Source organism: Chamaea fasciata, unplaced genomic scaffold (assembly GCF_029207755.1).
Source record: "Chamaea fasciata isolate MVZ Bird 193981 ecotype frontalis unplaced genomic scaffold, bChaFas1.0.hap1 SCAF_7, whole genome shotgun sequence".
NCBI classification, from domain to species: domain Eukaryota; kingdom Metazoa; phylum Chordata; class Aves; order Passeriformes; family Sylviidae; genus Chamaea; species Chamaea fasciata.
Genome location: NW_027094092.1, coordinates 60,606,780 through 60,634,589, shown reverse-complemented (window position 1 = coordinate 60,634,589; position 27,810 = coordinate 60,606,780). Strand labels below are relative to the sequence as shown.

Here is a 27,810-nt window from a genome sequence, read left to right as displayed (position 1 = left end):
CCCTGGAGGGTTTCAAAAGCCGTGAGGATGTGGCACTTGGGGACATGGCTCAGTGGTGACCTTGGCAGTGCTGGGGGAATGGTTGGACTCCATGTCATAGAGGACTTTTCCAACTTAAATAATTCTAGGATTTGAAATGGGCCTCGCTAGGGGCAAGACACGAGCTAAACATGGAAGCAAAGGGAAGAAAACAAACACTTCCCAAGGCAGGACAGATTGTACCAAGCAGTCTGTTCTTGGTTTTGAGCTCCGAAGGGGGAACGAAAAAAACAAAAGCCCAGCAATTTTCCTATTATTGCAGAAAAATCCCATCAGAGACAACTGTCAGTGGAGAAGCCTGAAGCCCCAGAAGGATATTTAAGGCTCCATTAGCTGCCAGGAAAATGAGCTCCATAAGAAGCCAAAACCCCTTCCTGAGCTGTGACACGGAATGCCAGAAAGGAGCGGGAGGCTGGGAAAAGCTTTGGAGCAACCACCCTACGGGGGTGCCTGCTGCTTGGAAAAGGTCTGGAGACTTTTTTTTGGATGGGCAGACTGGAGGGATCAGGACAGGATTCAGCCTCAGCCGAATTTGTGGGTGGCGCGAAGGAGGGCTGAACGTGCCAGGGTGTCACCCAACCCTCTGGAATCAAACAGCATGGCTCCCACCAGCAGATGGGATTGGATGCTCTGCAGGGTTAAAAGAGCTCCTGGGATGTGTTTTCCTGGACCTCCTGTGCTGAGGTGGTGTGAGGTGGCTGAAACACTGTCCCCTCTGTCTCAACCCACTGTGGGAACAGAGCTGGAGCTGTGGCTTGGCCACCTCACCCTCAGCTCATCCTCCCCACCACGCTGAAGAGGCCTTTGAGCTGTGTGAGAAAAGAAAGCAGAGCCAGGACTCGGAGTGGTCCCTCAGAAATGGAGGTGCTGCTGTCACAAACCGCAGCTCGCCCGGCCCTCGAGTTTGCCGTGCCCCAAATTTCCTTTACGAAGTTCCTGTTACAAAACCGTGGTTTTAAACGTAACAGCCAAACCCACCCGCGTGTCTGCAACCTGCCGTGTCCGTGCTGCAGCGTTTCACTGAGGTCGGGGGAGACCAGGTGAACGGAGTAAATTAAAAATTAAATTGTTAACAGATGTTGGAACAGCCCCAGGGCCACAGGAGGGAAAAGGTTTTCTATCCTCGAGGTGTTCTGGAAGCACCAACTGCTTAAATAAAGGCAGCTTGAGTGAGGGATGGTGTCCTGGAGGATGGAGAGAGCATCTGAGGCCACTGGGATCCAGCATGTGGATTTCCCATCCCTGGATGTGTTCCAGGGTGGATGAGCCTTGGAGCACCCTGGGATAGCGGAAGGTGTCCCTGCCCACGGCAGAGGGTGGGACTGGATGGGCTTTAAGGTCACAGCCAGACCGGCTGCACCCCCCCTAGGGACCTCTGATGACATGAAGGAGAGGGGGACAATGGGGACATGGCACGGTGCCAGTCATGGGGCAGGGAGTTCTCCATGGGTTCCTCTGGAGCTGTGGGAATTCCCCTGCACAGCCTGGGACTCCGGGCTCAGAGGGATTTGGGGTTCTGGAGCCAGTCTCAGGCTGGGCTGGGGCTGGCTGTGCCTCGGGGCTCCCAGAGCACCTCTGGAAATCCCTGCCCGTGTGAGGAGCTGCTGGACCGGCACTGGGATTCCCGGGATAGAGTGTGACTCCGTGCTCCTGGAGCCACACCGGATCTCCAGGACCTGTACCTGGATTGGCCGTGGGAGCGACCCCAGGCCGGCACCGAGACTCCCGGACCGGCACCAGGACTCCTGGAGCCGTGCCGGGATTGGCCGTGAGAGCTGCTCCCGCTCTGGCACAGGGACTGACCGTGCCTCGGGGCTCTCAAAGCAGCACCGGGCTCTTGGACCGGCACCGGGGCTCCTGGACCGACAGCGGGGCTGATCGTAAGAGGCGCTCCCGGTCGAGCAGCTGGGCTGGGCGTGCCGGAGCCGGGCTGGGTCAGAGCGGGGACTGTCCCAGCGACCCCGGGGCCGCCCCAGCACTCCCGGCCCGGCACCGGAGCTCCCAGACCGGTACCGGGACTGGCCGTGTCCGGGGCTCCCAAACCGGTACCGGGACTGGCGGTGTCCGGGGCTCCCAGATCGGTACCGGGACTGGCGGACCGCACCGGGACTGGCGGTGTCCGGGGCTCCCAGATCGGTACCGGGACTGGCGGACCGCACCGGGACTGGCGGTGTCCGGGGCTCCCAGATCGGTACCGGGACTGGCGGACCGCACCGGGACTGGCGGTGTCCGGGGCTCCCAGATCGGTACCGGGACTGGCGGACCGCACCGGGACTGGCGGTGTCCGGGGCTCCCAGATCGGTACCGGGACTGGCGGACCGCACCGGGACTGGCGGTGTCCGGGGCTCCCAGATCGGTACCGGGACTGGCGGACCGCACCGGGACTGGCGGTGTCCGGGGCTCCCAGATCGGTACCGGGACTGGCGGACCGCACCGGGACTGGCGGTGTCCGGGGCTCCCAGATCGGTACCGGGACTCTCGTTCCGGCCAGGGTCGGCCCGTGCGCGTCCCCCGCCTCCGCTCCGTCCATCCCCGCCAGCGCGGGGCCGGGGGGGCCCGGGGCGGTGCCGGGGCCCCGGGGCGGTGCCGGGGGCGGCGGGCGGGGCGGTGCCGTCGGGGCGGGCGGCGCCGGTGCCGGTGCCGGGGGCGGTGGCGCAGTCGGGCGTGCGGCGGCGGCGGCGCGGGATGAACGGGACGGGCCGGGCGTGCGGGCTCGACGGGGCAGCGCTGCCGGCCGGGGCTCGCCCGCTGGTCAGCGCGCTCATGTTCTCGGCCGGGCTCCTGGGCAACCTCCTGGCCCTGGGGCTGCTCCTGCGCGGCCGCCGCTGGCACCGGCAGCGCCCGCCCGCGCTGTTCCAAGTCCTGGTGCTGGCCCTGGTGGTCACCGACCTGCTGGGCACCTGCTCCGTCAGCCCCTTGGTGCTGGCTTCCTACCACCGCAACCTCACCCTCACCGCCCTGGCCAGCGGAGAGGACATCTGCTTCTACTTCGGCTTCGCCATGAGCTTCTTCGGCCTCGCCACCATGCTCATCCTCTTCACCATGGCGCTGGAGCGCTGCCTGGCCCTGGGGCGACCTTACTTCTACGAGCGTTTCCTGAGCCCCCGCACGGGCCTGGTGGCCCTGCCGGCCATCTACACCTTCTCGGCCGCCTTCTGCTCGCTGCCGCTGGTGGGCTTCGGGCGCTACGTCGAGTACTGCCCCGGCACCTGGTGCTTCATCCAGATGCACCTGGATCTCCGCCGGAGCACCGGGGAGGTGGCGGAGCTGAACGTCACCTTCTCGCTCCTCTACGCCACCCTGCTCCTCTTCCTCATCGTGGCCGTGCTGCTCTGCAACCTGAGCGTCATCGTGAACCTGGCCCGCATGCACCGCCGCGGGCAGAGGACGCGCCGGGTGACGGCCCCGGAGCAGCCCCGCGCCTCCACCGGCTGCGGCCGCCGCATGTTCTCCATGGCCGAGGAGATCGACCACCTCCTGCTGCTCTCCATCATGACCATCACCTTCGTCATCTGCTCCCTGCCCTTCACGGTGAGTGTCGCTGTCTGTCCCCGGGGTGGGGTCACTCTCCCCGGCACCCGCATTTGTCTCCTGGCCTTGATAAAAGCTTCCCCCCGACTCTGCTGGCCAGACCTCGAGGGGTGAGGTCAAAGCTTTGCTGTTCACAAAGCTCGGGCATGAGCTTGGCAATTTGCACATCACCTGGGGAGAGGGGGAATCACTCCCTGTGTCCCCAGTGCCAGGAGGAGGATGGGGTGGCAGGAGGACAGGGTGGCAGGAGAATGGGGTGGCAGGAGGACAGGGTGACAGGAGGATGGAGTGGCAGGAGGACAGGGTGACAGGAGAATGGGGTGGCAGGAGGATGGAGTGGCAGGAGGATGGAGTGGCAGGAGGACAGGGTGACAGGAGGATGGAGTGGCAGGAGGACAGGGTGACAGGAGAATGGGGTGGCAGGAGGATGGAGTGGCAGGAGGATGGAGTGGCAGGAGGACAGGGTGACAGGAGGATGGAGTGGCAGGAGGATGGAGTGGCAGGAGGATGGAGTGGCAGGAGGACAGGGTGTCAGGAGGACAGGGTGGCAGGAGGATGGAGTGGCAGGAGGATGGAGTGGCAGGAGGATGGAGTGGCAGGAGGATGGAGTGGCAGGAGCAGAGGTGCCCTCCCACCCCAAAGAGGCTCCCAGGCCAGGCCTGTGGTTCAGGCAGGGGCAGGCTGGGGGTCCCCTGGACCACATGGCATCGCTGCGATTCCCAGCATCCAGGAATTTATGGTGGAAGTATGAGGGATGGCAAAACAACCAATTCTGCTTCTAGAGACGGGATGAAGGAGCTGCCCTGGGCTGGAGGCAGTGGGTATCTGTGCTGGGCAGGATGAGTTATCCCAGATTTCTGTGGATGGAGCGGGAGTTGGAGGGAAGCTGCACTCACCTCGCTGTTAGGCAGCGATTTCTGCTCCTCTGTGACAGCACCGAGGCACAGAGATGGGAGATTTCTGGGAAGAGAGCTCTGGCACAGCAGCCATAGCACGTGTCATCCCAAGGGATATGCCCACATCCCGTGCCCCATCCGTGCACGAGGTTTCCAGCAGAAATCCAGGATCAAAACAGCCAAGTGAGGAAGCGGAGAGAGTGAGTCCCCTGGCTCTGTCTGGGCTCTCCCCTCCCAAGGGCCACTTTTCATCCATCCAAGTGCTTTTCCACCAGGAGCACTGATGGCTCTGGAGCACCTCCGGCCCCTTTCCAGGTGTATGAGCCCCCCAGTGCAGGAGGTCAGTTTGGTCCCATTAAAAGTGACCCCACCAAGGCTGGGAGCACAGCCAGTGCTAATTTCATACTCTCGGTGTTAAACAGACTGCACCTTCCCTTCATGCTCCCTTGCTTTTCCTAAGGGGAAAGGAAATAACCACAAGATACAGCTGAACCAGGGTTTTAGGACAAAGGAATAACGTCCTGATGCTCGTGAGCATCTCAATGCCCTGAGAGACACTTCAGCTCCTGACCGTGAACCCACACATGATGGACAGCTCTTCCCGTGTCCCAAAAAAAGCCCCGGCATGGCTGCTGTGGTCAGCCCAAGGCGGAACCCCTCGGTGGGGACACGTGGGCAGGGCCCTGCGAGTGTGCTTGGGGCAGAGGGGCTGGGAAAGCAGCCCTGGCCGGGATCCCATGGGCCCTGTGGTGGCAGATATAGCCTTATCCAGAGCCAGCTTCCCTTTTCCCATCGCCCGGCTCCCATGTGGGGCCGCGCTTTGGCAGCGGCCCAAACCCGGCTCCCTCCTTGGGGTGACACTTTCTCTCGTGTCCCCGGCTCTCCAAGGAGCACTCCAGGCACACAAACCCAATCAGGCCACGAATTCCTTCCCAAAACACACCAGAGCTTGGAAACGCCGCATGCGGCCAGCGCGGATGTTCCATCCCGGGGTGGTACCCGGCGGATCCCGGGCAGGGGAGGATGCTCCTGCTGCCCATCCCCATCCCCAAGCATCTCCCCAGCCCGGAGCGAGGGGGTGGCGGGTGACCCGAATGAGTAAGGAGTGCTGAGTCACCCTTCCAGGAAGCCCCGCGGGCTGGGATGAGTCGGCAGTCGCAGGAAGGACCGGCGAGGTCCAGCTCCCCTCGTCCTCTCTGTCTCCCACGTTTATTGCTCCTGTGCGGTCTCAAGGTGAGAGACATCACTTCCTCCGGCAGCCACGGGTTTAACTGTGGCTCTGAACGAAGCAGAGCACGGCGCTGCCTTTCGTTTAAAGTTCATTTAAACCCACGGAGTCGGCAAATTTGCTGTGACAGCCCGAATGGTCCCAAAAGAGCTGCCTGGGGGCTCAGGCTCGGGATTATTTCTCCCTGCGATTTCTCCCTGGTTGTGAGATCCCACTGCAGTGCTGCGTCCAGCTCTGGGATCCTTCCAGCACAGGAAGGACCTGGAACTGTTGGAGCGAGTCCAGAGGAGGCACCAAGTTGATTAAAGGGATGGAGCAGCTGTGCTGTGAGGAAAGGCTGGGAGAATTGGGATTGTTCACCCTGGAAAAGAGAAGGATTTGGGGTCACCTAATTATGACCTTCCAGTACTTGAAAGGAACTGGGATTGTTCACCCTGGGAAAGAGAAGGATTTGGGGGTCACCTAATTATGACCTTCCAGTACTTGAAAGGAGCTCTAGGAAAGATAACGTAACTTAGACCTAAATATAGTAAATGATTCCAATTAAAAATCCACTTCTATTTTACTCCCCGTTGTAATCGTTGGTCTTTTCCCCATGTCGTAATGGGTTCCTGTGCAACAAAAGGATGAATAACTGCTTTGATTGTAACCGCACACATGTTGTGTAGACATGCAGAGACTCTTTACAAAGGCCTGGAGTGACGGGACGAGGGAGAAATGGATTCAAACTGACAGAGAGGAGGTTTGGATGGGATATTGGGGAAAAAATTCTTTCCTGTGAGGAGGTTTAGATGGGATACTGGGGAAAAAATTCTTTCCTGTGAGGTTTAGATGCGATATTGGGGAAAAAATTCTTTCCTGTGAGGTTTAGATGGGATATTGGGAAAAAAATTCTTCCCTGTAAGGAGGTTTGGATGGGATATTGGGGAAAAAATTCTTTCCTGTGAGGTTTAGATGGGATATTGGGAAAAATTCTTTCCTGTGAGGAGGTTTGGATGGGATACTGGGGAAAAAATTCTTTCCTGTGAGGTTTAGATGTGATATTGGGAAAAATTCTTTCCTGTGAGGAGGTTTAGATGGGATATTGGGGAAAAATTCTTTCCTGTGATACAGGTTGTCCAGAGCAGCTGTGGCTGGAAGCGTTCCAGGCCAGGCTGGATGGGCCTTGGATGAACCTGGGCTAGGGAAATGGCAGCGAGGGATGGACTGAGATGATTTTTAAGCCTCTTCCCAACACAACCCCCTCCCTGCCTTCGCAGATCCGCGCCTACGTCAACAAGTTCGTCAGGGGAGAGGCCAACCACGAGTGGGACCTGCTGGCGCTGCGCTTCCTCTCCATCAACTCCATCGTGGATCCCTGGGTGTTCGCCATCCTGCGGCCGCCCGTGCTGCGCCTCATGCGGGCGGTCCTCTGCTGCCAGGTCACCCCCACGGCCCCCGACGGCCCCGCCGTGTCCCCCGAGGTGACAAAGCTGCCGGAGCGGCCGGAGCTCTGCGGGTTGTAAATCCCTCTGGGTTGTTGTTCCCGGAGGATCCTCCCTCCCGAGGAAGCTCTCGGTGAGAGCCGCGTCTGCCGCAGCCTGGTCCTGATGGGAGTGGCTCAGGTGTCACCTGTCACCACCGTGGTCTCTCACGGGGACAAAAGGACAAGGTTGGAAGGGCTGGTGAGTCCCTGCGTGCTGCTGTCGCCCTTTAGGGCTGGTCCCTCCTAGAAAAGGGCTCAGCCCTGTTGGGGGTGAAGCTTGGGGGGGGTTTGTTATAACCCCCTGGGCTGGGGGGTGTTGGGAAGCAGAGATTCCTGCTTGGTGTGCTTCCCAGCAAGGTCTCCGTGGGGGTTTTTTTTGGGATGCGAGCAGGGCTAGAGCTCCCGGAGATGGGGCTGGGTGGCTGCAAGCATCCGTCTGTGCCCCCCAGATCCATAAGGACTGGGGAAGGAGAGGAAGGGAGCAGTGTATCCTAAAAAATCCCCCCCCTTTTTTTAGGCTGGTCGCCTAAAGAAATGCACTTTTTCAGGGGCAGGTCTGTGTTCTTATGTCTGTCTGTCTGTCTGTCCCACACCCCTGAGATTTTAGGCACTGGTGGGTCCCTGAGGGGCACCAAGGTACTAAAGAAGCCAAATTTTGGCACTTCCCTGGCGCTGTGATGGAGCAGAGCAGCCCCTCCTCAGCACCCATTTGGAAATTCCCTTTCCCCCGTGCTTTTTTTGCAAGAGCCAACAGAGGGAATAAAGATCCTGCCCAGGGAATGGTCATGGCCATGAGCTTCACCCACATCCAGGGTGGTGGTGGTGGTGGGGTTTGGGTTTGTCCTTGATTGGGACAAATATTTATTTAAAATAAAACGCCAAAAAAAAAAAACCCCAATAAAAGCAAAATACCAACTGCAAAACCATCCAGGTCATCAATTCTGCCCTGCTGGGCAGCATCCTTCAACACCACTGTTTTATTTTCCGGGATCCCTCTCACTCTTTGGGACTCCAGGATCGTTCCCACTGGGATGAGGAGCATCCAACTCCACATCCCAAGGCCACCACTGCCATTAGGAATTTTCTTGTGGCTCCCATTTGAGCAGCATCCGACACGGCCAGTGGCATTTGTGCAATTCCGAGCGTGGAGCCTCATTTGGGAGCTGCAGCTCTGCTCAGGGAGCCCAAAGGTGCCGAGATTTGGGGCTTTTCCAGGGTTTGTGAGTCGAGGTGATGTGGAAAAAAAAAAAAAAAAGAAAAAAAAAAGAAAAAAAAAAGGAGTTATTATTTAAATAATAAATGTCTCTCAAAGGAGCCTGCTGAATCATGTGTCGGATGTGGGATGAAACCACGGGAATGGGGGGGAGAGGGCAGCAGGAGAGGCTGGCAGGGAGAAGTGGGTGCCTCCACTTTCCTAAAAAGTGGCAATAAACTCTCTTTCACAGATGTAGAATGACTATTTTTTTTTTTTTACCAGAGCTCCAGAAATCCCCCCAATCTCTGAGCTCTTCCCTAAAACCTGCCTACCCCACAGGCAGGGAAAGGCAGGCAAAACTGCCACCTGTTATCAAAACACAACCCCCCCCTCCCCCCAAAAATACCCACCCTAAAAAAAGGCAGAATTGAGGTCACTGCTGTCAGGCAGCCAATGTCCACAGGAAGTTTCCTGGCCTCCCAAATGCGTGTGGGCAGATGTCAGACAGGGGCTGCTCTTGCTCAAACGGGTTTTTGGCAGCAGGGGGGCTTTGGAGGGGGTGTGGAATTTTAGGGATGGCGTTTCCAGATGTGCCTGCCCGTGGGGGTGAAGCTGGGGTGCTCCCCACGCCACTGGAATGTCACTAATCCTGGTGCCATCCCAAATTTGGCACTGTCCCACTCAGCACTTGGAGGGCACAGTTGTCCCTTCCTAAATTATTCCCTCATCCATGCACACAGCAGGAGGAAAAGCACATTCTGGGCTCAGTTTTGGGGCTCCCATCATGTCTCAGGGTGTGCTCAGCTGGAACAAGGAGCCAAAAACTTTGGGAAGAGCCTTGAGTCCTTGAGCTTTATTTATCTGGATGGTCATGACCTGGTTGCTCAGGCTGGAATTTCAGGAGCAGTTGCCTAATTCTCCTCTAAGCCAGAGGGGATGGCTGCCTGGCGTGCAAAAGATAGAAAATTAAGGAAAAAAAAAAAAAAAAAAAAGGAAAAATGTTGAAAATGGCAAGGAGGTCGCATCCTGCAGGGATCAGAGGAATGTGACAGGGTGGGAAGAGAACCCAGCAGGATCCGTGGCACAACCCAAAGGGAGGATTGTCCCCAAATCCAAGGATTCACTCCTGCCAGCCCCCAGCTCCTCTGCTGACCACTAATGACCAGCTGCTTGTTTTTTTGGGAGGTTTGTGGCTCCTCATCAGGAAATGCGGGGCTGGGAGAGAACCTCCCGCCATCCATCCCCTGGGATCTGCTTTTTGCTGCAGGAGAGTCACTGTCCCAGCCAGCAGGGCAGCAATCCTGGCAAGTGGGCTCAGGGAAATGATTTGGATCAATCTGAATGCCAAAATAAAAGAGAAATTGGTGCATGAAAGGAGAGGAACCCATTAAACCTGAGTCCCTTTGCCAGGACTCATCCTGAGCTGCCGGCCAGGGATTACCCCCAAGCTCTGGAAACAAAATCTCCTTTCCCTGCCTCCAAAGGAGAAAAGGGCTTTCACCAGAGCTCTGTGAGGACAAGGAGGACTGTGAACCTCTGCATCCCGAGCCATGAGCCTGCACAGAACGCTGCTTTTATTAACGTCACGCAGGAGCCTTTGGAAAAAGCAAATTAATTTGCCACTCGTCAGCTCCCTCAGCGTCTGCCCGGCTCAAATACAAGATGACAAAGTTTCATTTCATTGTCTGTGCCGGCCCTTAATGACTTTTTTATTGCCACACCGGAAACCTGCTGGCACAGGGAAGCTCCAGGCAGGTCTTTAATCCTGCATTTCCATCTGGGAATCTGCTGCTGGAGAGGAGGGAGGGAGAAGCCATTCCTTGGAGGCAACAGAGAGCATTCAGCTGCCCCTCAGGCTTCTTAAAAATTCTGAGGTTTTCCACAGTGGTGGGAGGGATGCAGGGAGTGGGGATCTTCTGCAAAATTTAAAATCATGGAGTGGTTTGGGATGTAAAGGACCTTAAATCCCATCCCATTCCACCCCCTGTCATGGGCAGGGACACTTTCCGCTATCCCAGGTTGCTCCAAGTCCCATCCAGCCTGGCCTTGGACACTTCCAGGGATCCAGGGGCAGCCACAGCTTCTCTGGGCACCCTGTGCCAGGGCCTCCCCACCCTCCCAGCCAGGAATTCCTTCCCAATATCCCACCTAACCTCTGTCAGTGGAAAACCCCTTATTCTGGCACTTCAGTTCCTTGTAAATAATCCCTCTCCATTCCCAAATGATGGTGATGCCACACCATATTTTTGGGAAATAGGCATTTTGGGAGAGTAGAGAGGAAAGAAAAAGCACTTCCCTCTTGCTCCCTCCTTTCCTGGCTTGTTTGGAACATCTCCTCCACATTCCTGTGCTGTCAGCAGGGAGGAAACTCTCGGTTTTTGGCCGTTTTAGTTGTGGTTTTACTGAGGGCCACAAAAGCCCCTCAACCCCATTCAGGGGGATCAGGGAATGTGGGCAACATTTTGGGAATGGGATGGGATGGGATGGGTGCAGTGATGCATCCAAGCCCAGCATTCCTGCAGAACAGTTCTGGAATTGTTGCTCCAGTCCTTTGGAAGCAAAGCAGAGCTGCCTTTCCAGGCACAGGAACCCTCCCTGGGCTCCAGAGGGTGTGATCCGTGTTAAATTGGATTAAATTAATTAGCCAAGGAAGTGACTTACGGAGACATGGCGTGGCTGGGCTTCCCATCCAGCTCTGCAGTGGTTCCAGGGCTTCCCATGGCACAGGAAAAGGTCACATTTGGCTTTACCACAGCTGCCTTCTGCTTTTGCAGCTGGTTTTGCACCTCTGCATCCCCACATATCCATGTGAAACCTTTCCTCTGAGTCCTTCAGGTCACCCCACATCAGAATGATCCCATTCTGAAAGAGGGATCAGCATTTCCCAGGGTTTATTTTTTTGTGGTATCCCAAACTTCATAGGCTTCAAGTCAGAGCCTGGTGCCCAACACTGAGACCCAAAATGAGTGATTTGTGGCCTGTCCCCTGTCACTGTGAGAGGTTATGAGACCTTGGAAGCAGCAGGGCTGGGCAGAATTCCCTAAAGTGAAACCAAACATACCTGAGAGAACAAACTTTTGTGGGGGCATAAATTCCTTGTGCGACATCAGCTTTTTTGGGAATCCTGCAGTGGAATCCACGGGCCGGGATCCCTGCATCAGCCTCACCACCCTCACAGTCAGGAATTCCACCCCAATATCTCATCTAAATCTGTCCTCTGGCAGTGGGAAGCCATTCCTTGTGTCCTGTCCCTCCATCCCTTGTCCAAAGTCCCTCTCCAGCTCTCCTGGAGCTCCTTTAAGCACTGGAAGGGCTCTAAAGAGTCCCTGGAATCTTCTCCATGCGAACACTCCCGGCTCTCCCAGCAGAGCCCTGAATTTTCAAGCTTTTTTACAATATATGAATAACAATAACAATCTTCCCTCTGGCTTTTGGGTTCAGCATTGCAGGGGGTGAAGGTCTCATATGACTTTTCCCCAGATTACCATAAACTGTCCATTTCTCAAGCCTAACACATTTTTTTTAGCTGTGGGTGTGACCTCCTCACTTAGAAGAGCTCTGCCCAGACACTTTCTCATGTAACTCTGTTTTTTCTCTTACTCCGACATGAAAACAACAATGTGAACACCCTGCTTTAGTGCAAGGTGTCCCTGCCCATGGCAGGGGTTGGAATAAAATGGGCTTTAAGGTCACTTCCAACCTAAATATCCCACGATTCCATGGAGCTGCAGCCCTCCTGCTGCTCATTTTTCCTCACAGATGGAGCTGGGTGTGCAGGGAGGGTGAGCGGGAGGATCCTGGGATGGGGCTGGACCTTGCATCCCTGTATCCCTGAATCACTGAATCCCTGCTGTATCCCTGTATCCCTATATCCTTGTATCCCTATATCCCTGTATCCCTATATTCCTATATCCCTGTGTCTCTGAATCCCTGTATCCCTATATTCCTGAATCCTTGTATCCCTATATATCCCTGAATCCTTATATCCCTGTATCCCTGAATCCCTGTACCCCCAAATCCCTGAATCCATGAATCCCTGTACCCCTGAATCCCTGTATCCCTGAATTCCTGTATCCTTTTATCCCTGAATCTTTATATCCCTGTACCCCTGAATCCTTGTATCCCTGTACCCCATAATCCCTGAATCCCTGAATCCCTGTATCCCTGAATTCCTGTATTCTTGTATCCCTGAATCTTTGTATCCCTGAATCCCTGAATCCCTGAATCCTTGTATCCCTGTATCCCTGAACCCCTGTATCCCTGTATTCTTGTATCCCTGAATCTTTGTATCCCTGAATCCCTGAATCCTTGTATCCCTGTGCCCCTGAATCCTTGTATCCCTGAATTCCTGAATTCCTGTATCCTTGTATCCCTGAATCCTTGTATCCCTGAATCTTTGTATCCCTGTACCCCTGTACCCCTGAATCCCTGAATTCCTGTATCCTTGTATCCCTGAATCTTTGTATCCCTGAATCCCTGTATCCCTGAATCTCTGTATCCCTGTACCCCTGAATCCCTGAATTCCTGAATTCCTGAATCCCTGAATCTCTGTATTCCTGCTATTCCCTGGTCCATCCTTTATCCAAAATGCACACAGACAAAGCCCTGGATGGAGCAGAGCCCCCCCTGAGTTCCCCCCCTCCAGCCAGCGGGCATCCAACCAGAAAAGCAACCAGAAGGACTGGGAAAAATCCAGCCAGAGCTCCAAGATGATCCACAAGTGGCTGAAAACAGAAGGAAGGGAAAGTTTTACGAGCCTGACTGGGACGTGGAGCTAAAAATACAGCGACAGTGACTCGGGGAGGGACGCGGGTGTCCGAGGCATCGCTTGTTTGTGCGCTCACGGCGGGCCCGGCGCTCGCCCCCGGAGAAAATCCTGTCCCTTAAGAGCATCCAGATGAGGTGTGAGGGAATTTATTTCCTCCCTCCCTGCTCTCCAGTGATGCATCGGGCAGGGAGGGCGGGGTCGCGCTTCCCCGGTGTCCTCGGGCTGCTCCAGAGGTTTGAAAGGGGCACCTCGTGTGACAGCCTGAGGCGGGGAATGTGTTGGGGACACTCCTGGAAATCGCCAGGGTTTCCCATGCCGGGTTGCCTTTTCTTTTTTTTTTCAACTGGCTCTCCCTGAAATGTGCAAACATCCACGTCCATCAAATCCTCAGGGAAGTGCTGCCCATCTGCCAGCGCTGGGGCTGTTCCCAAAGGCTGTTCCCGAAATCTTCCAAACCAAGAGACTAAACAGTGTCAAACTCACATGGAGCACCTGGATTTTATAGGGGCCATAAAAGCTTTCGAGGCATCGTGGAGTGGGCTGGGTGGATCTCTCACCATCCTGCCCCGTGTGATGAACCTATGAGCTCTCCCAAAAAAAAAAAAAAAAACCCCACACTTATTAGGAGAAGTCAGGACCCCATCAGCAGCCTCGTGAGCTGAGCTCATGTGAGGAGGAGAGCAAAGGCCCCAGGGTTTCCAGGCAAGTCAGGCCATAAATCTTTGTAGGGTTTCACGTGCCAGCGCTGTGGCTCTGGTTTCACTGTGGTTCCCGCTGGGCTGCCCCAGATGCAGAAGGTGCCATTTTTGTGGCTGAATTAAAACCTCCCTGAAAAACAACCTGGAAATTGTTGTTTTTCTGAGCAGCTGGGCCCTGCCATTGTCAAAATTCCAGCCCTCGGGTCTGGCACGTCCCATCCCTGGAAGTGTTCAAGGCCAGGTTGGATGGGGCTTGGAACAACAACCTGGGGCAGTGGAAGGTGTCCCTGCCCATGGCAGGGGGTGGAATGAGATGAGCTTTAAGAGTCCTTCCAATCCAAATCATTCTGGGATTCTATGGTTGCTCTGCCTCAGTTTTCCCACTCCATGGTGGTGGAAACGGTGTTGGGAGAACCCCTCAGAGCTCCTTGAGCACATCACCCTCCCCAAACCCATTCCAGCACCGCCCTCCTCACCACCCTCCTCCCTCTGCACCTGGAAGGGGCTGGATAAGCAGCTCAGCAGTGGTTGGCAGAACTGGGATGGATAAATCCACTAGGAACACCGTTTATTGGGACCCCACTATCCCAAACACCGCAGCAGGGACAAGGTTCTAAATCTGCTCGTGTGGGAGCAGGAGGAAATGGCGAGGACCAGCACAGATGTGAAGCATCAAAAGCAGACAGAGTTTTGAACAGAGTTAAAAAGAAAAGTCTCTGTTTACAAGAAGCTGTTCCAGGGCAGTTTGGAGCCTGTTTATCCCTGGACATTCGTGCTACCAGAGCTTTGGCCCCGCAGAGCCACGGGGTTTGTCATGGATGTGTACACCAGACAACATTTATTTGTCATGAGCAGCTGCCGTTTCCTCTGCTCCAGACCTTTTCCATGCAACTGGGGCTGGCAATTGAGCTGTGAGGTCTCTCCGAGGGCCCTGCAGAGCCTGGATTGAGCCACAGATCCATCAGGACGAGTCCTCAGGATTCACTCTCAGCAAATCAATGCCTGGGGAAGGCAGGAGCAGCCCGTGCCCGGCTGAGGGGCTCTGCCAAGAGCTCCCTGGGGCTGCCGGAGGAAGCTGCTCATCATCTTGGAATGATCACGTCAGGCATCAGTTTTGGAAAGCTGTGGAGTGCTCCTGCTTCCTCCAGCACCCCCGGGTCATCATCATCCCCGGCATCCAGGGGCTCCCCTGGGGCTCTTCCCGGGAATTCCTCCTGTCTGCTGCGGGACAATGGCCCTGATGGGGATAAGGAGGAGCACGGAGCCTCTGCAAATAGGGATGGGGACAGGGGAAAGGGGGCAAGAGAGAGGGGAAGGGGGATAAGGGATGGGGAACAAGAGGGAAGGGAAGGAGATGGGGGAAAGGGAAGAGAAGTTGTGAAGAAAAAGAGGGCAGGGACAAGGGATAGGGAAGGAGGATGGGGAAATGGGAAAAGGGAAAGGAAAAGGGGACAGGGACAAAGGAAAGAAAAAGAGAAATGGGGAAGGAAAAGGGGACAGGGACAAGGGAAAGGCAAAGAGAAATGGGGAAGGGGAAATGGGGCAAGAGAAGGTGGAAAGGGGACAAAGGACAGGGAACAAAAAAAAAGGGGAAGGAGGGCAGGGGAATGAAAGAGAAAAGGGAAAAGGGCAAGAGAATAGAAAGGAAGAGGGGGCATGGGGCCAAGGGAAAGAGGAAGCGGATGGGGGAAAGGGGAAGGGGGTGGGGAAAGAGAAGGGGAAAGGGGAAAAGGGGCAAGAGAAGATGGAAAGGGGACGAGACAGGGAACAAAAGAAAGGGGAAGGAGCTCAAGGGAATGGAAGGGAAAAGGGAAAGGAGGCATAAGAAAATAGAAAGGAAGAGGGGGCAGGGGACAAGGAAAAGGGGAAGGGAATGGGAGAGGGGAAAAGAAAAGGGGAAAGGGAAAAGGGAAAAGGTGAAAGAGGACAAGGGAAAAGTTTCAAGGCTCTGTCCTGGTGTGTCTGAATTGCTGTGCCCGGCTGGTTTCTCAGTGTGTGGCATTTTGCCATCATCCCTCCATTCATTACCTTTTGCATTCCCCAATTTTGGCAGCCAATCATCCCTAGAAACCTCAGCACCCCCTGCAAGATGCTCTGGGAACTGGAGGCTTGGTGCTGCCGAGGGGTTTGGGAGCATCCAGGGACAGAACCCCTGATGTGCCTGAGAGGGTTCAGGGATCAAATCCAAACACCAGGACATCCAGGGCAGGATATCTGCTGCTTCAAGCAGCTCTCTCCCCCTCAGAGAGGTCTTTGCCCAAGTGGTTTGCTCAGCACTTTCCTCCTTGATGGAGTTTTCTGCTCAGACCAGGCCAGTTCAGCCCCCCTGGGCACGGCATTTTCCTGCCACTGCATCCCACTGGTGCCACTTCCAACAGCAGCACGGAGAAACTGGGCTCAGCTTCAAGCAGCCAAGTGCTCCCACGGTGCCAAACACTTCTCCGGAGCTTCACAAGAGCTATTGCCTTAATTATTCATGACTGGGATTAATGTTGTTTGAATAAATCAGGATTTACAATGTTTATTATCAATAATCTCCCTTCGAGAGGCAGCTGGAGGGCCCAGGGGTGGCACATCCCTTCTGTTTGGGAGCATTGGAGCAAATACTGGACATCTGACAACTTTTTGAGGGGGTTCAGCTCTGCCTGGGCATTGCAGAGATGCTCTCAGGGATATCTGCTGCCAGTGCTCCCAACACCCCCATCCTGCCCACCCGAAGCCCCTGGAGCACATTCCCCACCCCCTGCCAGGACAAGGATTGAGGTCCAGTCACCAAACACCATCACATTGCTGCTCTTCTCTAGTTTTCCCCTCTGGGGAGAGAAAAATGTGTTTTCTCACATTTTTCTGAAGTCATTGTGTGTTTTTAGAAGGACGTGCTAAGCCAGGGAGGATTTCTTCTTGCAGGCGTGTTTTCTCTCAGATTTTCCTTCACACAGCAGTGCCTGTTGCATTTTTAGAATCCTATTTAATTGCCCTTTCACCCCTGCTTGGATTCACTGGTTCCTTCCTGGGAGTGGAAGGTTGCTGGCAGTCCGCAGGGCCAGAACTAACAGGGGACACTTTTGGGGTCCCCATCCTTGCAGGGAAGACCCTGTTTTAGGGAGTCACGGTGAGATCCTTGTCCTGGCAGCAGGGTCCCTGTTCTCCTGTGGGTGATCCCTGTCCTTGTAGGGAGTCATTGTGGGATTCTCATCCTCCTAGAGGGTTTAAACCCCTTTTAGAGTGTCCTTGTCCTCCTATGGGGTCGCTGTCCTTGAGCAGGACATCCTTGCCCTCTTAGGGGATCTGTAGGGGATGGCAGCAGCTGAGAGGAGCTGGGTGTCTCCTGTAGGGAGCCAAATTCCAGAGAAGACAGCCAGGAAGGAAGGGGACGAGGAATTGGCTGAAAATCCAGTTTGTGGGACATTCCCAACACAGACCAACAGCTGCTGTGGTCTGGAAAATCCCACAGAGCCTCATGTTGGGGATATTAGAGCAGGACAGGGCAGGCAGAGGTCACAGTGAGAGGGCAATGGCCAGGAGAGCAAGGAGGGATGAGCAAGAGCTGAGCTCTGCAGAGAATAAAGTGACCAATGTCACCACTGCCGGCTGGGAATGAGGGCTGGGAGGGACAAAAAGTCACCTTTCCCCATCTAGGCAAGAAAATGGACCTGGCTGTAAGTCCAAGGAAAAAAAAAAAAAAACCACAAACCAAAACAAACAAACAAAAAAAAACTATCTCAGAATCCCAGAATGGTTTGGGTTGGAGGGAATCCTAAAGCTCATCCCATTCCACCCCCTGCCATAGGCAGAGACACCTTCCGCTATCCCAAGTTGTTCCAAGCCCTGTCCAACCTGGCCTTGGACAATTCCAGGGATCCAGGGGCAGCCACAGCTTCTCTGGGCACCCTGTGCCAGGACCTCACCACCCTCACAAGGAGGGATTCCCAGTTCCCAATCTCCCATCCACCCTGCCCTGTGGCAGTGGGAAGCCATTCCCTGTGTCCTGTCCCTCCATCCCTTGTCCCCAGTCCCTCTCCAGCTCTCCTGGAGCCCCTTTAGGCCCTGCCAGGGGCTCTGAGCTCTCCCTGGAGCCTTCTCCTCTCCAGATGGATACTCCCAGCTCTCCCAGCCTGGCTCCATACCCTGGATATCAATCAGGGTGTTCCCAGCAGCACTGGAGCACTCGATTTCCCCTCACAGGAGGGTGGGTGCACAGAGGAGTTTGGACTGTGGTGGATCAGGGAAGATCCATGGAATGGGAGAGAGCAGAGCAGGGTTACACCGTCCTTGCATCCGATGACTCAATTCCCAACCATCCCCAGGATCTCAGAGGGATGTTGCTCAAGCAGAAAAAAATCATGGAAAGCTGAGGAGGTCCAAAGGAAATGGATAACAGGAGGCTTGTGATTAAATGGCTTTAACTCACATCCTAAAGACATAGATCTACTCGGGGAGCTGTTTGAGGACAGGAATGTGTAGGGCTGGCCCTGCTGGCTCATGTTGAAGGTCTCTTTGTAGCTTGTGTCCACCAGCAGACATGAGCTGGGATTTAGGGAACGAGTCCAAGGACAAGGGAAGCCAGAATAGCCTCAGCTGGTGATGGACGGTGGATCCCAAAAGCCAACCCAGCCCCTTTCTGAAGGGACCCCCGCTCCCAAGGCACTTGAGGCTATTCCATGGGTGAGGAACACACCTTGTGGGGACAAGGGATGTAGGGGGTGTTTTTTAGGGGGAAAAGCTGGGAACTGTAGCCAGCTGGCCCCTCTGACATGGCAGGACATGGGGAATAGTTGAAGCTCTGCCATCAGGAGGCAGGGCCGGCTGGGCTGTGTTGGGAAGCCTTTCCCATTTCCTGGGAACCAGACTGCAGAGTAAAGTCAAGTCAGATAAAGTAAAATATGTGAGACCTATCCCAGCTGGAGCAGAGTCCTTCAAACCGTGCTGTTGGCTGCGAGAAAGGAAGAGAGAAATCCTTGCTGGGGAAAAATTCCAGCTTTCTCTTACTCAGCCCAGGAAGCATTTTGGTGACCTGTGTGTCATCCCTGGAATCTCACTGCCTTCCTGCATCCTCCGTGGCCAGGCTGCAGTGGGGAGCGGGAGCAGCGCTGGCACCTGGCAGTGTCCCATCACCCAGAGCCATCTTTGCTGTGGGGTGGCATCACTGGGTCACCGTGGTCCCAAAAAGCCACAGGACTTCCCAGGCCATGAATCAAGAGGGATTTCCTCTGGTGGGGACAGTCCTGGGGTGACACAGCCTGAATCACATTCCCGCCCTCCCATTTCACTCTCCATGGCTTTCTCCTGAGCTGCTACACTCCCAGGGAGAGAGATCCCTGTTGGACAGTCCCTGCTGGGCATCCCAGACTTGGTGGAGGGAGGGATCCAACTGCCCCCAGTGCAGAAAGCTGCACACACCAGTTGCAAACTGGGAGAAAGGACTGGGTGTCCCTCTCCAGGAAGGCTGGATGCCACCCTCACCCTGAGGGGCTCTGCTGCAGGTGTCACCCAGGATGGCCACCCTGGTGTCCTTGGGGATGGTGCCACACAGGAGGTGACCCATTCCCAGCATTGGTGCTGGCACCTCCAAACTTTTTGGGACCAATCAATCTCCCACCCTACTCAAATGTGCAACAGCACAAGGCTGCAGCCATCATGTCCGAGCTGGAAGCCACAGACATTCCCAACTCCTGTCTCCAACGCCACTGGAAATAGTGGAGTGAGGATAAACAGACAGGTTGGGTTTTGGTGGCTTTTTTATTTATGGATTTTGGGTTTTGCTGATGCCCCAGGGACGGGGATGAGTGGGAACATGGAGCACTGCCAGGTGGGACGCGGGGACACAGGAATGTCACAGCCAGCCCTATAATTAAGCCAGCACTTAATTAAGGCTCCAAAAGCACTTTGAGTGCATCCCTTGGTAAGGAAGACTCTGGTGAGGAGCTCAGTCTGGCCTCAGAGCAGGAGAAGGAATGAAACAGGATCCTGCCTGCACCTGGAGCCTGTGGAGCCTCACTGCTGCCTCCTCCCCAGCCCCAGGGGAAGAACAAGGACAGGCAAGAGACCTGGAGCTTTTGGGATTTGTCCCTCTGGGGTCCTCAGCTGGTGTCCCTGGGGAGCCAGAGCCCCTGAGGATGGTGTGGCAGAGTTGCCAGCTCATCTTTTTTCACGATCTTCTTGAAAGGAGGAGGAAGGATGAGTGTCACCAGGGTGGGGACCCAGGAGGGGACAGTGGCCAAGTGACTCAAACCAGTTGTTCCCACCCTGGCTGTCCTCTCAGCTCACTCCCAACAACTGGAGATGGGGTTTGTCACCCACCATGTGTCTTTTGGGGGGCTGTGCCCTTCCTGGGGTGTGTAGGGATTCGGGGAGAGACAGTGGGATTCAGGAGGAGGGAAATGCAGGAGCTCAGGGATGGTTCAGGAAGAGGCAGGATTTGGCTCTGGACACATTCACCTGGCAAGGAATCCCACACAGATGTTCCTGGTGCCTGTCCCTGCTCCCTGTTTGGATTTACACCCAGCTCTGGCTCAGTGGGAATGGGCTGAGGTTTCTGAGCTCAAAGCTGGGTGTCTGGGATGGGGAATCTGCTCCATCCCTCTGTCACCTTGTGCCCTCCAGAATCACACAGCCCCTTTGAATCCAAAGGTGCTGATTCCTGGGAGCAAATGAGACTATCTGGATGCTGGTCCCCATATTTCAGCATCCCTGTATTGACAAGGAGGATGCTGCTGCTTTTCCCCTACTCAGCTCCCAGGTCCATGGGATGGGATGTCTCCAGAAGAAACCCCACAGATTCCCCCACTGCCATAGGAAGGGTAATTCATGGACAGATGTTGATTATTCCCCTTTCCCATCTCAGTCCCCTGTGTCTGGGAGCTGCCCTGGGCTGGGGGATTCTGGCTGCTGCCCACAGACACTGCTCCAGCTTTGCTCCTGAAAGCTTTTCCAGCTATTTTTGGGTAGCAACTGCCTTTCCAAATATTTGCCTTGGTATTGGTGCCTGGCCCTGCTCACAGCTGGGGCTCCCTGCCTGCTCCCTGCAGTGCTAAGCTGAACTCTCCCAGCTGCAGCATCCTTTGTGCTTCCATATCCAGGATCTCACCTCTCCCTACAGGTCCCTTCTCCTACCCATGTCCCCACAGCAGGTCCAGAATCCACAGGGAGTCACCTCAGCCCCACAGAGCTCCCACTCCCCAACATGAGTCACTCACAAGCCCAACTCAAGGAGACTTCAAACTCAGCAGGAGCCTGAGGAGCTGCTCCATGCACTGCACCGAGGTTCTGCTCCCCCTCTCCTCTTGCTCATGGAGCAAGGCTGGGATAGGGAAACCATGGATTTCAACCCCAAGAGCCTGCTTCAGCCCCGAGGACAAGAAAAAACAGCCTCATGTTGCTCCAGAAGAGGTTTAGATTGGATATTAGGGAAAATTTCTTCACGGAAAGGGTTGCCAAGCCCTGGCAGAGCTGCCCATGGCAGTGGTGGAGCCACCATCCCCGGAGGGATTTAAAAGCTGTGTGGACACATTTGGGGACATGATTTGGTGGGAACTTTGCAGTGCTGGGGGAATGGTTGGACTCAATGATCTTAGAGGTCTTTTCCAACTTCAGTGGTTCCAGGATCCCATGATTCCATGGCTTTGCCCTCTCTTGAGGCTCCTGGATTTTACTCTTTGTGGATCCATGTGCAGAGCGAGCTCGGGCAGTGGCCAATGCAGAGAACACCACCAAATTTAGCAATAGGACCATTTGTGTTGCCAGCAAGCCAAGAAATCCCAGCTGATGGGCTCTTCCCCATCTCCCCTCCCTGCTGGAGAGCCCGGCTTGCCCTGCAGGGCTGCAGCAGAGCTGGGAGCTTTCCCACCACAGCCATGCTGGGGAACTGTCCCGTGCGTTACCACGGAGCTGAATCATGGGCTTGCAGCCACTCTTTCAACACACAGGAGGGATTTGGCAATTCCAGGGGCTATTAATAGAGCCAGGCCGCTCTCCTGGGCCCCACGCCGTGCTGGAGGGGTGAGGGAGGGCAAAGCAAACTCTCAGGGAGGTGAAGGGCTGAGTTTACCTAAGGAGAGGTCGGGAAACAACCTGTCGGGGAGCAGGAACCGAGCGCTGCTCTCTCCCCACTTATCGCTCCCCGTCTCCACGTCGAGCCAAGAGGGAACAATGGACAATGAACAACAACGTCCCCAAGGGGACGTGCCACTTCTGCTCCCCGTGGAACCCTGGGGGCTCCTGCTTTTTTGGGAGCAGCAGGAAAGGCACTGGGAAGGGATTACTGTGGGATGGTCCATGGTGGTTGCTGCTTTTCCAGCCTGGACTTTGACAGCGTGTAAGTGATGAGCAGTGAGGACCCTGCATGGACCTGGTTTGGGAATGGAGCAGGAGAGCAGAGCCGTGGGTGCAGTGCCAGGATGGGCTGGAGGTGGAGCACGGCTGTGGGAAGGGAAAATACAGACAGAAGGTGTTCTATGAGGAGCTGGTTTGGATTGATCTTCCCAGCTCCATCCCAAACCCCATCCAGGAGGATGGAGGCAGTGGTGTCCTTGAGACCCAACTCCTGTCCATGTTGGACATGGGGCAGAAGGGATGGAGACCCCATCCTGGCCACTCTGCAAGCAACAGCTTGGGGGCTGGGGGTACTTTCCTGGGCTATTTGTATTTTTAGCAATGGAAGTGTCAGGTGGAACAGCCACTCTATGTCTTGAGGAACCCCATCCCGCTCAGCCACCACCCCTCATCTCAGATCCCAGCTCCATCCTGCACCTGCACCCTCCTTTGCCCAGAGCTCCTCAGCCACCTCCAACACACCGACAGGCAGCAGGAACATTGTGTGGGCTCGGGGAGTTGATTTGGGAGGGGACACAGTGGTGGGGACACACCGCCAATGATGGACACACAAGGCAGCCGCGGGATCCTTCTCCATCCCCTCAGGCCATGCCAAGGGCACAGGGAACGCATCCAGGGCACCAGCACGGATTGCATCACCCTGGATGTCCCCAGGGGTGGGCTGAGGTCTGGATGAGACTATTCCAGACGCCCTCGGAAGCAGCCCAGCCTCACCCCGCAACTCCGCACAAACATTCCCGGACACAGCTCCGCCACCGGCAGGGCCCTGAGGCAGGGGTGGGTGCTCCAGGGCAGGGAGAGGAACCTGGAGAGGAATCTGCCCTGCAGGGAAAGCATCTCTGCCAGGCTGAGCCACCAGATGGGATGGAGGGATTGGTTCTCACTGTCCCCCAGCCCTGCCAGCTTCCCTGTCCCCACCCAGCCCCAGGCACCGATGAGCTCAGGGGACATGAGCCAGCTCACCAGGTCTTGTCCTGCTCCACATCCTGGCAGCGCTGTTGGAATCTGTCCAGGCAGATCTGTCCTTCCTGTGGCTCTGCTCCTGCCTGGCAGCATCTCCCTCCTGGGGATCACGTCCTGTCCTTGCCTCCTCCCTGCTGCAGCTGCCTCTTCCACCATCCTGCAGCTGTATCCCAGACCAGAGCCTGGCCATGGAATGAGCCTTGCCAGGAGGGACTGAGGCTACCCAGCAGTGGTCCAGGATGGGCTGGGAATTTGGAAAACCCACATTCCAAGACCAGGGCTTGTCTCTCACCACACCCTGGTTCTGCTCCAAGGGTGAAAAACCTGGAAGAAATACCGTGATTGCTTCCGATGTCCCACGGTTTTGAGACCACTCCCCTTAAACGTGGGAAACACAACAGACACTTTTAATATTCCCTCTGCCCTGTAGTGAGCACTGCCGTCAGCCTGGCTTTGTGGGATTCCTTAAGGATGGGGACAGACCAGAGAATCACAGAAAATCCTGAGTTGGAAGGGGACAACAAGGAGTGCGTGGAGAATTTCCTGTTGTTTTGGACAATAAATTGTTTTGCTTTCAGGACAAGCATATAATCCTTTTTTTGGGTGCGTGTGTATCTTTGTTTTATCTTCTGATAATTTAAACACCCCTTCAAAGGCTCCTGAAGCACATCCAAACGTCCACTGAAATGAAGCCCCACCAGGAGAAGAGTTTGAAGCTGCAGTTGAGCCATATCAGCCAGGAAATCTTCAGCTGAGCCTGCAGCCCTGAGGGAGGCAGAGCTGTGGTTTATCCAGACAAACACGACCTTTATCGTTAAACCGTTGAAGAGGGAGCTGATAACATCAATGGCCCTGGTGACCTCACCTCACTTGAGCAGCAGCATTGACACGGGGAGGTTGGTGAGCACCGCAGATCCTGCCGCCTTCCACGTGCAGGAGCATCCTGCTCCTCTTGTCCTGGAGAGGACAGATCCCGCTCCTCCAGCCTCCTGGGAATCACTCTGATCCAGACAGCTCCCCCCCAGAACACGAGCTCAGCCTCCTCTGCCTCACTTCTCACCCAAGGCTGTAATTCCAGGGCAAGCTGGATGGGAATCGGAGCAGCTTTTTCCAGTGGAAGGTGTCCTTGCCCATGGCAGGGTTGCACTAGATGCCCTTTAAAGGTCCCTTCCAACCCCAAACCACTCCGTGGCTCTGATTCCATAAACACCCTCAGAGTTCCTTTCCGCCCCACTCTGCCCCCAGAGCCAGAGTTGTTGGGAGCAGCCAAGTGCCAGAGCATTCCCTCTGGTGGATGAGGAAACTTTAGGATGCACACCCCCATCAAACTGCCCTCAGTATCCCTGACATTTCTCCCCTGTCCATACATCACCGGCCACATTTCTGCCTCCATGGATTTCCCCGAGTGCCTGTTTGGGCTAGAAAGTGGAAAAGACATTTTGTATTGAAAAATTAAAACCCCAATAAACTCAAAGCCACCTGATGTGGTCCAGGACCATGAGCTGCATGCAGAGCAAACCCACAGCTGGCAGTCCAGCAGGATCCTGGCACTGATGGGACACGGATAAGCACATCCCTTCCCAAGGCTCTGTGCTGCCACCTTCAAGGTGGACTCAGCTCTGGGGCATCCCAACCCAGCCTGGGAGGCTGGAGCTGATGGATCCCATTGGGGATGTTGAGGATGAAGCCGGCAGAGCCGGGGATCCCCAGGCATGGCCCCTCATGCAGCAGCATCCCCACTGGATCCCACCGGGAAGCTGTTCCTGAGCTCCAGCGCTCCGGTGGTGACTCTCCAGCCTCAATCCAGCGGCACTGGGAGAGGCAGGGGTTTGGGAAGCCACAACGGAGATGTGGCACTGACCCCTAGTGACAAACTCCTGCCCCAGTCGTGCACGGGAGAAAGGCTGTGCCTGGAAAAGGACAGGTGGGTAAGAGTGGGGACGTGGGAATGCTCCTCACCTTCCACAAACCCTGCGGAAGGAAAGGATCCTGCTGATATGGGGCACCCCCTGCTCCCCCCACCCAAAACAGATGCAGAGGAGTCTACTGGAGATGGGAGTTTATTTAAGATGCAACGAAAAACCCAATTATTGCACTTCAAACTGCCAGTGGGCAGGGTTAGATGGGATAATTGGAAGAAATTCTGCCCCTGTGAGGGTGAGGAAGCTCTGGAACAGGGTGCCCAGGGAAGCCGTGGCTGCCCCTGGATCTCTGGAAGCGTCCAACGCCAGGTTGGATGGGGTTTGGAGCTCCCTGGGAGAGTGGATGGTGTCCTGCCCATGGCAGGGGTGGGATGAGATGGGATGAGCTTTAAGGTCCCTTCCAAACCAACCCATTCTGGGATTTGATGCTGATGATCAGGGACAGGATGGGAAATGACCAATGTACAGTTTACGGAATTCAGCAGCGTAAGGAGCTTATGGAGCAGAGGAATGACGAAGGCTCTGTTCACACCCTTCCCTGGGGAATAATGCCTTTGATCAGCAGGCTGCAGTTTATTCCTTTAAATACATACATTTTGGCTCAAAGCCTGTCACTCTGTCCAAAAATGGTCTCTCTCAATTAAGGGCTTCCAGGAGAGCCCAGGGCTAATGATCTATTTCTGGGTGTTTCAAAAGACTCACAGCCATGTCTGCCGTTTGCAGAATGAGAAATACAGAGTTTGCAATGCCCTCAGCAGTCCCTTACCAGCATTTTTCCCTCTTCCAGTGATTTCAGAGCCTTAAGGACTAGGAAGAGAATCTAACTCTCCCAGCACGTTTCATCAGTGCTGTGGAAGGGAGATGTTCATTGGAGGGAGTGGGATGATCATGGATTCCACGGTTGGGGTTGGAAAGGACATTCAAGACCATCTGCTTTCAACCCCCTGCCATTTCTTGTCCCCAGGAGATGAGCAGAGGCTGGAAATCCACTTTCCCAAGTTTTGCATCTCCCCACTTAAGTTTAGGGTGTGAAGCAGCTCCACCCCACCTTGGAAAGGTCCAGCCTTGCCCTTCATCTCCCTCCCCTCTTCCACAGCAGTCAGCTTTCCACAGACCTTGCTCCCTGCACCATTCCCAGCTCAGGAGGCACCAACCTCACTCCTGTCACCGAGAGCAAAGACAAATCGAGGCTGCAAATAACCCCCTGGGCTTGTGACCAAGAAAATGCCAGCAGTGAGGAAAGCCATCTCCCAACCTGCCCACCCTTGGGATTTGCTGGCAGAGTTTTGTCCCAGCTATTCAGGATTGTTGTCTGACCTGAGCTCTGGCCTCTGGAATAAATCTGCTTTGACCAGATCCTCCTCTTCCCTCTGAGAATGAACATGCTCACAGATTTGGGTCACAAGTCAGGTGTAAACACAACTGGGGGCTGGTCGGAGCAGCCCTGGAGTGGTGGAATGCTGGCTCCACGCGGTTCCAGCGCAGACGGAATCGCAGGATTTTCTGTCACACATCAGTAGAGCTTCTCCTGCAACCAGGGAGGAGAGAAATGGGCTTTTTATCTTGGAATCATTCACCCCTTCCTGCTCAGGGGCAACTGAAGCGACTCTGAGACTTGGGGAATCTACAGAGCAGGGATGATTTGTCTTTTCCAGTGTAGCTTGTTGCTCAGTGAGCTCCCAACAGCAGCCAGGGAACAACATGTGGGATGCACAGACACGTCCCTGGCATCAGAAGCCCCCAGCACTCTGCAGCAGGGAGTGGTCTTTCTTTTCACCGTTCCTTGACAGCTGAAACCACTTCTCTGCTTGGAGAAAAAGCTGGGAAAGTGGGAGGTTTTCACACCTTTCCCCACGCCAGTTCTCAGAGCTCGCTGTGCCTCTTGCCCTGCTTGTCCCTGGCTGCCAGCCTCGGGGCTGTCCCCCTCAGGCCCCTCCCAGGGGAACCAATTTCCTCTGCTGTGCTCTCCTGGGATGGCTCTTCCCGGGTGGCAGTGTCCCCTCTGGCAGTGTCCCCTCCGGGGCTTTGGGGTGGGTGCTGTGTCAGGGTGTCCCCGGGGTGGGGGGACAGCTCAGGCACTGATGGCTCCATCATCTGGAGGAAGTCATAAGCAGGGAGTGGTGGCTTCCAGTCTTCCTCAGACAAGGTACCTGAGCAGCAAATAGAGTCCCAGTTAGTAGGTAAAGAGTTATTTCCCTTTCTGAGGAATTAGGGCTTTCCCCCCCCACCCCATTCTAAGGAATACAAAGTAAAAATCTCTTCTGGAAGATCATAGAACCACAGAACGATTTGGGGTGGAAGGGACCTTAAAGATCAACTCATTCCAACCCCTGACATGGGCAGGGACACCTCCCACTACCCCAGACTGCTCTAAGCCCCAATGTCCAACCTGGCCTTGGACCCTTCCAGGGATCCAGGGGGAGCCACAGCTTCTCTGGGCACTCTGTGCCAGCGCCTCACCACCCTCCCAGGGATGAATTCCTTCCCAATATCCCATCCATCCCTGCCCTCTGGCAGAGAGAATCCATTCCCTGTGTCCTGTCCCTCCATCCCTTGTACAAAGTCCCTCTCCAGCTCTCTTGAGGAAGGCCAGTCCATGCTGGCTTCCTCCAAAGCCTCATCAGGCTGACCAGGACAGTGAAAAGCTTCACAGCACAAGCCAACCCTTTATGTCCCAAAGGCCCCAGTAAAACACCAGCTTCCTCAACACTTCCCTTCCAAAAAAGAAATGCAGGAAGGTGCCTAAAGAGCAGCTACTTCTTACACTGACAGCT

General features: G+C 55.3%; 2 protein-coding genes and 1 long non-coding RNA gene across 3 annotated transcripts in view; 1 reads left to right on the top strand and 2 right to left on the bottom strand.

Annotated features, from left to right (window-relative positions):
* Positions 1 to 2,724: 2,724 nt before the first annotated feature.
* Positions 2,725 to 8,077, top strand: PTGER2 (prostaglandin E receptor 2). Its single transcript, XM_066189136.1, has 2 exons — positions 2,725 to 3,570; positions 6,954 to 8,077. Exons 1-2 carry the CDS (start codon positions 2,725 to 2,727, stop codon positions 7,197 to 7,199), a joined length of 1,092 nt encoding a protein of 363 aa, XP_066045233.1. The 3' UTR covers positions 7,200 to 8,077.
* An 8-nt stretch (positions 8,078 to 8,085) lies between these two features.
* LOC136292858 (uncharacterized) lies at positions 8,086 to 23,381 on the bottom strand. The gene is made up of 2 exons (XR_010721976.1): positions 23,115 to 23,381; positions 8,086 to 8,365 (listed from the first exon to the last, which is right to left on the bottom strand). It is a non-coding gene; the product is annotated as an uncharacterized lncRNA (long non-coding RNA).
* A 1,649-nt stretch (positions 23,382 to 25,030) lies between these two features.
* The window catches only part of TXNDC16 (thioredoxin domain containing 16), a 37,549-nt gene continuing 34,769 nt past the window's right edge, over positions 25,031 to 27,810 (bottom strand). The window contains exon 20 of the mRNA XM_066189134.1: positions 25,031 to 27,186. Coding sequence (XP_066045231.1) covers positions 26,900 to 27,186 — 287 coding nt within the window. The 3' untranslated portion in view covers positions 25,031 to 26,899. The remainder of the gene's footprint in view (positions 27,187 to 27,810) is intronic.

What these genes read in the sequence shown, in the direction of transcription:
- PTGER2 (XM_066189136.1), top strand. Translation starts at nt 2,725, where the DNA reads ATGAACGGGACGGGCCGGGCGTGCGGGCTCGACGGGGCAGCGCTGCCG. An exon ending in TCTGCTCCCTGCCCTTCACG is followed by an intron (nt 3,571 to 6,953) that starts GTGAGTGTCGCT and finishes CTGCCTTCGCAG; the next exon opens with ATCCGCGCCTACGTCAACAA.